This window comes from Podarcis cretensis (genome assembly GCF_951804945.1).
Source record: "Podarcis cretensis genome assembly, chromosome: 12".
In the NCBI taxonomy this organism is placed as follows: Eukaryota; Metazoa; Chordata; class Lepidosauria; order Squamata; family Lacertidae; genus Podarcis; species Podarcis cretensis.
Genome location: NC_137181.1, coordinates 4,623,493 through 4,636,451, shown reverse-complemented (window position 1 = coordinate 4,636,451; position 12,959 = coordinate 4,623,493). Strand labels below are relative to the sequence as shown.

General features: G+C 48.3%; 1 protein-coding gene across 1 annotated transcript in view; it reads left to right on the top strand.

Annotated features, from left to right (window-relative positions):
* Positions 1 to 12,959, top strand: part of LOC307199212 (tumor necrosis factor receptor superfamily member 16-like) — a 54,842-nt gene that overhangs the window by 24,643 nt on the left and 17,240 nt on the right. Inside the window, exons 2-3 of the mRNA XM_079946964.1 lie at positions 718 to 850; positions 2,614 to 2,997. Of these exons, the coding sequence (XP_079803090.1) occupies positions 718 to 850; positions 2,614 to 2,997 (517 nt within the window). The remainder of the gene's footprint in view (positions 1 to 717; positions 851 to 2,613; positions 2,998 to 12,959) is intronic.

Here is a 12,959-nt window from a genome sequence, read left to right as displayed (position 1 = left end):
AGGTCCGTTCTTAACCTGAAACTGTTCTGAACCTGAGGTACCACTTTAGCTAATGGGGCTGCATGCTCGTGCCGCCGCCACGCAATTTCTGTTCTCATCCTGAAGCAAAGTTCTTAAGCCGAGGTAATATTTCTAGGTTAGCGGAGTCTGTAACCTGAAGTGTCTGTAACCCGAGATACCACTGTACCGTGGTCACCAACTGGAAAGGTGTTTTTTTAAGGGCCATAGAAACACATGGAGAATAATGAGCTAGATGATCATGAGACACTTAATCTCAAGATTGTGGGTTTAAGCCTCAAATTGGGCAAAGAGATGTCTGGATTGCAGGGTTTGACCGATGTGATTGCTTCCAGTTCTATGATTCTACCATTTAGGAGGCAACTAACACAATAGGGACGCGGGTGGCGCTGTGGGTTAAACCACAGAGCCTAGGACTTGCCGATCAGAAGGTTGGCGGTTCGAATCCCAGCGACGGGGTGAGCTCCCGTTGCTCGGAAAAGCACTTGTTTCCGGTGGAAAAATGCAGCGCAAAATTGCAGCGCCCAGAAATGGCCACCGTCCTCTCGTGAGGAAAAACGGGGTGTCCCGGATTTCCTGGGATGATTGCGGGAGCTATGCCTTTGTGCCGTGTAGATGGTTGCCACAGGCGTAGGACTCTATCCCGTTCCATTGGCCTGACTCATCACGTCTGCATGTCTCGCTTTCTACCCTCTCCAGGTTTGGGCCCGCCAGCGATGCGAAAACGGGCGCTTCACCTCCACCGGAGATTGCTGCGACCTTTGCCCCCCAGGTTTTGGGGTGGCCGCTCCTTGCGGGAGCGCCAACACCAAGTGCGAGCCATGTCAAGAAAGTAAGTGGCAGAGGAATAATAATAATTATTATTATTTATACCCCGCCCATCTGGCTGGGTTTCCCCAGCCACTCTGGGCAGCTTCCAGCAAAATATTAAAATATTCACCAAATATTAAAAGCTTCCCTAAACAGGGCTGCCTTCAGATGTCTTCTAAAAGTCAGAGAGTTGTTTATTTCCTTGACATCTGATGGGAGGGTGCCACCACCAAGAAGGCCCTGTGCTTGGTTCCCTGTAACCTCACTTCTCGCAAGGAGGGAATCGCCAGAAGACCCTCGGAGCTGGACCTCAGTGTCTGAGAGAGCAAAACCTTCTGCTAGATAAATTACGTAGGCAAATCAATATGGTGAAAGCAAAATGTCCCTTAGAGAAAGACCTGATTTATTTCACTTGAAACTTGATTCTGTTTTACCTGATGTTTTAATGTGTTGTAAACAGGGTGGATTTGATTCAAATCAATTTGATTTAAAGCACAATTTAAATCACTAGTCAGTAAGATTTCATTTAAATCACTAGTCAGTAAGACTCGATTTAAATCATTTTAATTTTTTTACAGAAAGACTCTTTCTTGCTGGTATAATCTTAATATTTTACAAGCAGAGATTACAAACTCATAAAGATATGTACAGTGGTGCCCTGCAAGACGAATGCCTCGCAAGACGAAAAACCCGCTACACGAAAGGGTTTTCCGTTTTTCGAGGCGCTTCGCAAGATGAATTTCCCTATGGGCTTGCTTGCGAGTTTTTTCCCTCCCCCCCCCCCTTTTTCTAAGCCGCTAATAGCGCTAATCCGCTAATAGCCGTGCTTCGCAAGACGAAAAAACCGCTAGACGAAGAGACTCGCGGAACGGAGTATTTTCGTCTTGCGAGGCACCACTGTATATAACACAATAATCCGTTACAAAGATATTCTCTTTTTCACTCGACAATAGTGTTGATCCTTATAACATATCAGCTTGCAGATGGAGACTCAGTTTCAATCTTAGAGCAGGAGTCAATTGTGGATTAGAAGCCAGGTTTGTAATCTCTGTTAGGATCTGTAATCTTTATTTGAGTCTGTAATCCATGTCAGAATACATACTTTTGAATGGGTTAGTTTTTGTTACTATTGACTATTGACTTGTGAGTAGGGACCACCACTCCCACTACTGAAACTTTCATTGCCCTGAGTTCTTGGTGTGCTTTTTTCTTGGTACACTTACCATATTTTTCGCTCTATAAGACGCACCAGACCACAAGACGCACCTAGTTTTTGGAGGAGGAAAACAAGAAAAAAAACATTCTGAATCTCAGAAGCCGGAACAGCAAGAGGGATCGCTGCGCAGTGAAAGCAGCAAACCCTCTTGCTGTTCTGGCTTCTAGGATAGCTGCGCAGCCTGCATTCGCTCCATAAGAGCCAGTGTGGTGTAGTGGTTAAGAGCAGTAGTCTCGTAATCTGGGGAACCGGGTTCGCATCCCCGCTCCTCCACCTGCAGCTGCTGGGTGACCTTGGGCCAGTCACACTTCTCTGAGGTCTCTCAGCCCCACTCACCTCACAGAGCGTTTGTTGTGGGGGAGGAAGGGAAAGGAGATTGTTAGCCGCTTTGAGAGTGAAAGGGAGTGAAAGGCAGGATATCAAATCCAAACTCTTCTTCTTCTTCATAACACACACACACATTTCCCCTTACTTTTTAGGAGGGAAAAAGTGAGTCTTATAGAGCAAAAAATACGCTAATAACAAGAACTCCTACTTATTTAACGTTAGCCTTCCTCTCTCCGCCACAGGTGTGACGTTCTCCTCCGTCGCTAGCGCCACGGAGCCTTGCCAGCCTTGCTCCATGTGTCCGGGCCACGCACTCCTTTTGGATGCCTGCACCCCTGCCCACGACACGGTCTGCACCGCCAGCTGCCCGCGGGGGCATTACCTCCCTGCTGGAAACTGGAGCCAGGGCATCGGGCAGTGCCTCCCTTGCCAGGTTTGCCCCGAAGGCTATGGAGCCGCCAAGCCCTGTGGCCTCAGCAGCGACACTGTGTGCCAGAGGTGCCCGGACGGCTATTATTCGGAGTCGAAGAGCTCTCTGGAAGCCTGCCAGCCCTGCCGGCAAGCGTGCGGCAAAAACGAGGTCATGATCCAGGCCTGCACTCCTCTCTCCGACACGCTGTGCATGGGTAGGTACATAGGCGCGACCATAGCTGTCAACCGTCCCTTATTTTGAGAAAATAGCCCGAGCTTTACAGCAATCCCCCCCTCCGATCCCCCAAAATGCTTTCATTTTCTTCGTTTCTCTGCAAGAGAGAACAGATTCCCTTTCTTCACTTCGCTTTGGCAGAGACAACCGTCAAGATCGTCTCCTTTGGTTGTGAGCGCCGCAAGCAAGGTGCGCTAGGGCACAGAGGCAGAAGAAACAAGGCCAGATGGCTTTTGGTAGAGGTCTTGACACGGCCTTCATTAACGCTGGACTGTTGCCTTTCATACTGTGGATTTTGGGGTATACGCATAGCTGTCAACCGTCCCTTATTTGGCGGGAAAGTCCCTTATCCTAGCACCGTGTCCCGCTGCTGTCCCTTATTGATGATGTCCCTTAAATTTCCCGGGTTTCAAAGGAAGCAGCTCCTCTCCCTCCCTCCCTCTCTGCCGGCCAGGGAGGAGGGAGGCTCCAACTGTGTTGCTTGGCTGCGTTGCTCACCCAATAAGGAGTCTGAGAACGACTGGGGGGTGGAGCTTGCATGCCTTGTGCCGATCAAATCGGCCGCGTTGCCTGGGGACTCGCCTTTGCTCAGCGCTTCCCAGCGGAGAGGTGACGGTGGTTTTCCTTGCTGCATCCCCTTTGCCGGGTTGCTGCGCTGTGGGAACCACCGTTTGAGGCTTCGTTTGGCTGCTGGTTGACTAAAATCCCTTATTTTGGCTGTTGATCCCTTATTTTCGATGCTGCTGGTCCCTTATTTTCAAATCTGTAAGTTGACAGCTATGGGCGCGACGGGAGAAAGGTCAAGCTGGTTTTATTTTATTTAGGGTGCCTCTCTGCCCTCCGGGACGCGGGTGGCACTGTGGGTTAAACCACAGAGCCTAGGACTTGATGATCAGAAGGTCAGCAGTTCGAATCCCCGCAACGGGGTGAGCTCCCGTTGCTCGGTCCCTGCTCCTGCCTACCTAGCAGTTCAAAAGCACCTCAAAGTGCAAGTAGATAAATAGGTACCACTCCAGCTCACCCCCATCCCATCTTTTGCACAGTGGCCGTGCAAAAGCCTCTTCTTGGAAGCACTAAAACTGGGGAGCAAGGCAGCTTCTCTCTCACACAAAAACTTAGAATGGCATATGTGCATTTTGCCTCACACCTCAGGTTCTACAGATGCTTATAACTTTTAAGAAACAAAAGCCGAGGATCTGGGTATTACTAATATTCCAGCTAGTAGAGCTATCTCCCCGCTGCCCCAAGTGCACATACATTAAAGATTATTTTATAGAGAAGATTGCACTTTTATCAGCCAAACTTGCTCCCCCAAAATGAGGTTCTTATTCTGAGTATTGTCATTTCTGGATACCTGTTTATTAAATGTCTTTCCTACTTCCTCTCCAAAGAAGCCTAGGGCTGTAGGCAGCAAAACCATACAGGTTTGGGGTTTTTTTTTAAGGCAAATTGAAACTTTGAAAACATTGTAAAATGTTTGGAGTGCCTAAATATTTTTTAAATGATCCTGTACACTCGGTTAATGATGTCGAAAGTTTGCCAGGAAGATTATCGTTCAGCTGGAACAAGAACACAAAAAGCGCCTTCTTCTTCTTTTATATATAAATTTATTTAATTTTCAAATTTACAATCATCAAGCAACCCAAAACAAAACGAATTCCGTGATTTCCCATGGACTTCCCTCCTCCCCTTCTGGATCAGGCTGGTGTCCCATCCTGTTCTCACAGGGGCCAAGCAAGATTCTGAAAATCAGGATTTGAACACAGGACCCCTTTCCCGTTCTGCGGTTTCCAGCAACTCCCACCCAGAAGCATTGCGGCTTTCAACCGTGGAGGTAGAAAATTGCCATTCTGGCTAGTAGCTTTCAATAGGCCTCTCTTCCATGAATTTCTTATTCAAATCCTTGGCGCTACAACTGCCATCACCCAGCCATCGTCCCAAACACCTGGAGGGCGTTACGTTGGGGAAAGCTCCCCGTGGAAGACTTGTACTGTTTTTGGGGGACAGGGGGCGGGCGGGGGTGGGGGTTTCCCTGGTCCTGAATGGGACAACTGTGCCCCTGAAGGACCAGGTGCGCAGCCTGGGAGTCATTCTGGACTCACCGCTGTCCATGGAGGCGCAGGTCAGTTCTGTGTCCAGGGCAGCTGTCTGCCAGCTCCATCTGATATGCAGGATGAGACCCTACGTGCCCGCAGACTGTCTCGCCAGAGTGGTGCATGCTCTGGTTATCTATCGCTTGGACTACTGCAACGCACTCTACGTGGGGCTACCTTTGAAGGTGACCGGAAACGGCAATTAATCCAGAATGCGGCAGCTAGACTGGTGACTGGGAGTGGCCGCCGAGACCATATAACACCGGTCCTGAGAGATCTGCATTGGCTCCCAGTACGTTTCCGAACACAATTCAAAGTGTTGGTGCTGACCTTTCAAGCCCTAAACGGCCTCAGCCCAGTATACCTGAAGGAGCATCTCCACCCCCATTGTTCTGCCCGGACACTGAGGTCCAGCTCCGAGGGCCTTCTGGCTGTTCCCTCCCTGCGAGAAGCAAGTTTACAGGGAACCAGGCAGAGGGTCTTCTTGGTGGTGGCACCCGCCCTGTGGAACGCCCTCCCATCAGATGTCAAGGAAATACAGTGGTACCTCAGGTTAAGTATTAAATTCGTTCAGTAGGTCCGTTCTTAACCTGAAACTGTTCTTAACCTGAAGCACCACTTTAGCTAATGGGGCCTCCTGCTGCTGCCACGCTGCCGGAGCACGATTTCTGTTCTCATCCTGAAGCAAAGTTCTTAAGCTGAGATACTATTTCTGGGTTAGCGGAGCCTGTAACCTGAAGCGTCTGTAACCCGAGGTACCACTGTAAACAACTGTCTGACTTTTAGAAGAAGTCTGAAAGCAGATTCCCTGTTTAGGGAAGTTTTGAATGTTTGATGTTTTATCGTGTTTTTAATATTCTGTTGGGAAACCTAGCCAGATGTGCGGTGTAGAAATAATAGATGATGATGATGATGGTGACTTTGCTGATTTGGGTATCCATCTTGCTGCTCCTGTAGAAAAACTTTCCCCTGAGGGAGGAGCGCTTGTGTCCACCGCCGCCGTGAACTTCGCTGCTCTCGCTCTCCCGCAAGGCCTTTCAAGCTTTGTTTCAGAGCTACAGTTGCGGTTTTTTGTCTGCGAGAACAGAGTCTCCCTGGGTTGCGGCTAATCCACCTTTTGTCCGCAGCTCCTGCCTTAATCCTACTCTGGCTGTCTCTCTCTCACATCTTCCTTGCTCAATTCACCCTCCCTGAGCACCCTGCTGTCCTGAGAAGGCTGCAATCCCTCGTGGTGTGCGGATGGGAGAGTTTTGGTGGGGTGGGGGCCTCCGTGGCAAGACCGCAGAGGTTTCCACGGCGGACCCCCATCTCTCTGCGTGTTTGTTCAGTCTTTCGCTCCTTAACGTTCGCCGCCTTTTGGAACGGCATCTCTCTCCTAGCCGTGGGGCTGGGGGCGGTTTTGTGTGTGGTTTCGTGGGGAGGAGGGGGGGGGAACAGGGCTGTGAACAAGTCCCGGAATGAGACAGGACCCTTGTGGGATTTGCCGGGAGGACAGAAAAGAACAGCAGGGGGAACGAGTCTCCTATCGACAATATTGTAGGAATTATCCCTGTCGTTCCCCCGCACCGAAATATATTAGTTTTCCAACAGCATGTATACCCATCTCTGCAAACCCCCTCCCCTGATTTTCTATCCTCTCCAACTCAGCCCTGGTTTTCTCACTCCCCTAAACTTGAAATTTAGTAACGGCGTTGAAAGAGGTTTTGCAACCAAGCTGGAATCCAGTGTTTCGGGGACACGACCCAAATTCCCTGACAGAGCAGCTGCTTTGAATGTAGAAGGCCCCAGGCTAAGCCCCGGGTGTCTCCCTGTTGTTGTTGTTGTTTAGTCGTGTCCGACTCTTCGTGACCCCCTGGACCAGAGCGCGCCAGGCACTCCTGTCTTCCACTGCCTCCCGCAGTTTGGTCAAACTCATGCTGGCAGCTTCAAGAACACTATCCAACCATCTCATCGTCCGTCGTCCCCTTCTCCTTGTGCCCTCCATCTTTCCCAACATTAGGGTCTTTTCCAGGGAGTCTTCTCTTCTCATGAGGTGGCCAAAGTCTTGGAGCCTCAGCTTCAGGATCTGTCCTTCCAGTGAGCACTCAGGGCTGATTTCCTTAAGAATGGAGAGGTTGGATCTTCTTGCAGTCCATGGGACTCTCAAGAGTCTCCTCCAGCACCAGAATTCAAAAGCATCAATTCTTCGGCGATCAGCCTTCTTTGTGGTCCAGCTCTCACTTCCATACATCACGACTGGGAAAACCATCGCTTTTACTATACGGACCTTTGTCGGCAAGGTGATGTCTCTGCTTTTTAAGATGCTGTCTAGGGTGTCTCTCTAACAGTTGGGAAAGCCTCACGGTCTGAAAGCCTGGGCCTTTGGCGCTGGTGCCAGTCACTGCAATACTGGGTTGGGTAGACTAAGGGTTTGAGTTACTTTTAAGCTGTTTTCCTGGGGCTGCTGTGAGGATATTTTTTGAGTTAGATCCTTTATTAGGCATAGCAAACCACACATTATCAAACAGACACCGTATACAAATTGTGCAAAATATGAACTCAACATAACAAGGTTTGTCCCAGTCAGATCTTTGACTCCAGAGAAAATCAGTTTGCATAAATAATACAATACAGCACTACCGAATCCCCGATCAGTTAAGAACCACTAAATCTCTTTATAATGGCTCAGTCTTTCTACACAGACAGCACTTTCTACACAATCCAGCCACTATTAAAGTCATTTGATCATTCCTGTCCGCAAGCAGGTCCTGAACCATTGGTAGCATAGGAATTTGCCTATTAAGTTGTAAGGCCTCTAATAATTTTCTCCTGGCATAAATGCCAAAATCACAAGAAAAGAAAATAGGCTCCAAAGTGTCAGGTTCCTGTTTACATTTGCAGAGACGCTCTGATTCTGGGAGAGCTAAATATCTTCCTCTTGCTGTGAAGATATACGAACTAGGGATGGGCTCTGATACCAGTTGATCAGTGGAAGGGCAGCTGCCTTGCATGTAGAATGTCCCGGGTTCAAAACTTTGCATCTCTTAGGTAGAAGAACGTCAGCTGGCAGAGCCGGCGAATCCTTTTTTAGGGGTGAGGGCCTTAGAATCGTTGCAGAGTGGCAATTCCTTGCCTGCAGGTAAAGGGACCCCTGACCATTACGTCCAGTCGTGGCCGACTGGGGTTGCGGCGCTCATCTTGCTCTATAGGCCGAGGGAGCCGGTGTACAGCTTCCGGGTCATGTGGCCAGCATGACTAAGCCGCTTCTGGCGAACCAGAGCAGCGCACAGAAACGCCGTTTACCTTCCCGCTGGAGTGGTCCCTATTTATCTACTTGCACTTTGACGTACTTTCAAACTGCTAGGTTGGCAGGAGCAGGGACCGAGCAACGGGAGCTCACCCCGTTGCAGGGATTCGAACCGCCAACCTTCCGATTGGCAAGTCCTAGGCTCTGTGGTTTAACCCACAGCGCCACCCGCGTCCTTGCCTGCAGAACACCCCAGATTCAATCCCTGGCCTCTGCAGGCAAGGCTGGCAATGTCCTCTGCCTCTCAAAACATTTCCCAGGGCGTGGGATCTTTGGTCAAAATCGTCTTTTCACTTTCCCGGTGAGTAGACCCAAAGTTGCTTCCGCAGAGGTGCGGCGATGCAGAAGTCCTTCCAGATCCCCAGACCCTGAATTCTGGCGGATCTATCAACCATAGAATCCTAGAGGATTTGGAAGGGACCCTCAAGGATCATCTAGTCTACCCCGCCGGCAATGCAGGAATCATAGCTTAAGGATCTCTGACAAATGGCTGTCTAACCTTTGTTTGGAAACCTCTGATGAAGGAGAGCCCACCGCCTTCCGAGGTTCCGAGGTCCCTCAGATGGAAAATCCTCTGTCCTGCTTTTTAAATTACTATGACATTCATACCCCACCTTTCCTCTTAAGTAGCTCAAGGCGGTATACTTTGTCCCCTTCTGCATTTTATTCCTACAACAACCCTGTGAGGTAGAAAAGATTGATCGGCTCAAGGTCACGCGGTGAGCTTGAGCGGAGATTTGAACCCAGGTCTCCCAGCGCCCTAAGCACATTGGTGTAACCTCGCCGCCTCTTGCTTTTTACGACAAATCTTGTTTATTCTTGCAAAGAAAAAAAAAATAAACTCGTGAAATAGGGGAGCCTGCTACGTTTTGGCAAGCTGACATCAAGCTCTCGCTCAGAATGAGAAGAAAATGTCTGAAAGGTACTATAGAAGAGAGTTTCTTTTATTTTGAGAAAATAGCCCGAGCTTTACAGCAATCCCCCCCTCCGATCCCCCAAAATGCTTTCATTTTCTTCGTTTCTCTGCAAGAGAGAACAGATTCCCTTTCTTCACTTCGCTTTGGCAGAGACAACCGTCAAGATCGTCTCCTTTGGTTGTGAGCGCCGCAAGCAAAGTGCGCTAGGGCACAGAGGCAGAAGAAACAAGGCCAGATGGCTTTTGGTAGAGGTCTTGACACGGCCTTCATTAACGCTGGACTGTTGCCTTTCATACTGTGGATTTTGGGATATACGCATAGCTGTCAACCGTCCCTTATTTGGCGGGAAAGTCCCTTATCCTAGCGCCGTGTCCCGCTGCTGTCCCTTATTGATGATGTCCCTTAAATTTCCCGGGTTTCAAAGGAAGCAGCTCCTCTCCCTCCCTCCCTGCCGGCCAGGGAGGAGGGAGGCTCCAACTGTGTTGCTTGGCTGCGTTGCTCACCCAATAAGGAGTCTAAGAACGACTGGGGGGTGGAGCTTGCATGTCTTGTGCCGATCAAATCGGCCGCATTGCCTGGGGACTCGCCTTTGCTCAGCGCTTCCCAGCGGAGAGGTGACGGTGGTTTTCCTTGCTGCATCCCCTTTGCTGGGTTGCTGCGCTGTGGGAACCACCGCTTGAGGCTTCATTTGGCTGCTGGCCGGGCTTTCTGCCTTTGGCTCGGAGGGGCTCAGAAGTTGAACATACCTGTGCTCTGAAAATCCCTTATTCTGGCTGCTGATCCCTTATTTTCAAGGCTGCTGGTCCCTTATTTTCAAATCTGTAAGTTGACAGCTATGGATATACGGAATAACGGCCACACTCAAAGCCGAGCTGAGGAACCTGTGCCCCCTGTCCTGGGCATCTCTGGACTACAACTCCCATCATCGTGCTGATTTTGGGATAATGGCAGAGCTGGCCCTACCCCTAGGCTCCCCACAAAGCTATTTTTCGACTTTCCCTACAGTTTTAGATCAGGATCGCACAAGAAATCCCTCTTGGACAAAACACAGAGACATTAGTGCGCTTCCAGGGGCATAGCTGTCAACTTACAGATTTGAAAATAAGGGACCAGCAGCCTCGAAAATAAGGGATCAGCAGCCAAAATAAGGGATTTTCTGGGCACAGGTATGTTCAACTTCTGAGTGTTGGGATACTGCCAGGGAGACAAAGGCCATCATGACCCCACATCGATTCCGGACGATCCATCAATCTCCCGTAGACACGCAGTATCATTCAATTAGCGACACGAGCTCCAGAAATAGCTTGCGGATGCACGCTCTATCAGCAGAATTTGCACAGCGAAAGATGCACGCAGGAGAGCATTATTTACAATTTTATTCAGCGTTGGTCAGAACAAAGAAAACATGACTGCCTGCTTCGGTGTCTCAGGCACACAGAGAGAAACGAAAGCAATAGACAGAAACTTCCTGTGAGCAGGAAATACATAGGCTGTGACTCACAACAGCCTGTCCCCTTTTTAAGGTGGAACGGAAATATCCTAACACTGAGCCCCTCTGAGCCAAAGGCAGAAAGCCCAGCCAGCAGCCAAACGAAGCCTCATCAATAAGGGACAGCAGTGGGACATGGCGCTGGGATAAGGGACTGTCCCGCCAAATAAGGGACGCTTGACAGCTATGTCCAGGGGTCAAGTCAAACCACTGCGATAGCGACAGCCAAGCGACCTCCAAGGGGTGTAAGTCTGGGCAGTGAGTCTGGAGGTCCTGGGCAGCCCAGACGACAAAACCCTCCTCTCAGCTTCACTGAGAAAAACAGAGTAAGACGTTGGGTACCCGCTTGGTTGCCGGAAGGAGGCGTACAAGGCGCCATCAACTGCCTTAGGGACCCCAGTCTGGATTTGTGTAGGCTTCACTTCTTAGCCTCTCCTTCTCCCAATGATATCCTGCAAGTTAGCGGAGGTTTAGGATCAGATATTTCCTTCTCTTAGACAGGCTCCCTTCCCAAGATGATGACCTCTATCTGTCCATCACTTCCCTCAGTCTACGGCACGTGTCATCTATCTACCTACCTACCTACAGCCATACCTCAGGTTGAAGTTTCTTCAGGTTGAGCATTTTCGGGTTGTGGAAGTAACAGAATGCGTTACTTCTGGGTTTCGCCACTCGCACATGCGCAGACTGTCAAAATGACGTCACGCGCAGAAGTGGCAAATTGCAACCTGCGCATGTGCAGACGCGGATTGCGTTTGCTTCAGGATGTGAACGGTGCTCTGGAACGGATCCTGTTCATATCCAGAGGTACCACTGTATCTATCTCTATCTATTTATCTATCTATCTATGATTTTTATTTTTCCCCAATTAATATTTTACATTCACATCATTATTATCCACTATACAGTGGTACCTCTGGTTAAGAACTTAATTCGTTCTGGAGGTCTGTTCTTAACCTGAAACTGTTCTTAACCTGAGTTAAGTTAGTTCTGGGTTAGCAGAGTCTGTAACCTGAAGCATCTGTAACCCGAGGTACCACTGTATTGGTTTGGCTCTTAGAGCCTGTTGACTTCTCTCCCTCTTGCCTCATGCCTTTCAAAATTAACCTTTTTGCCATTTATACGTTTCCCAATTCTAATTACACTCATTTACAGAATGACTCAAAATTTAAACAAAGATAGAAAATTTCTCATTGCAAGTCTTCAGACAACCCTGCTAGTGGTGTTAATTGCTAACAATGATCTTTCAAATATCGTATAAATTTACTCCAGTCCTATTGGAATACTTTGATTGTGCTGGTTTTGGATTTTTCCTGTCAGCTTTGCCAGTTCTGCAAAGTCCATCATCTTCATCTGCCACTCTTCTTTTGTTTTTGTTTTTGTTTTATAATAAATTTTTATTGGGATTTTTTAAAAGGTTACAAGAAATATATATATATATAAGTAACAATCAACAAAGAAAAAAAAAGAACAATACATATAAAACAAACATCATCCAAAAGCAAAAAAGAAAAGAGGAAAAAAAACAACAAATCCAACCTTTACATCACTTGCTTTCATTCACTTACTTCCTTGACCTCCTCACACCTCCCGTTTTTGTATTCTAGTTCAATTAGATATTTCAGCAAATCCTTTCCATCTTTGTTTTTATCTTAATAATTTATCTTAATATATTATGATTTTGCATTCTCTTCTTTCACCAATTCATTTTTACTTAATCCTTTATATCTTTTCTGCTAAAACCACCTAATTTTATTCCAACATCTTCCTGTTGTTGTTGTTGTTTAGTCGTTTAGTCGTGTCCGACTCTTTGTGACCCCATGGACCAGAGAACGCCAGGCACTCCTGTCTTCCACTGCCTCCCGCAGTTTGGTCAGACTCATGCTGGTAACCTCGAAAACACTATCCAACCATCTCGTCCTCTGTCGCCCCCTTCTCCTTGTGCCCTCCATCTTTCCCAACATCAGGGTCTTCTCCAGGGAGTCTTCTCTTCTCATGAGGTGGCCAAAGTACTGGAGCCTCCTAACATTCCTTAATTTTACAATATTTCTGAAGATAAACTTTGAATTTTTTCCAATCTTCTTCCACCAACTCTCCTTGGTCTCGGATTCTGCCAGTCATCTCAGCCAGTTCCATGTAATCCATCACCTTCATCTG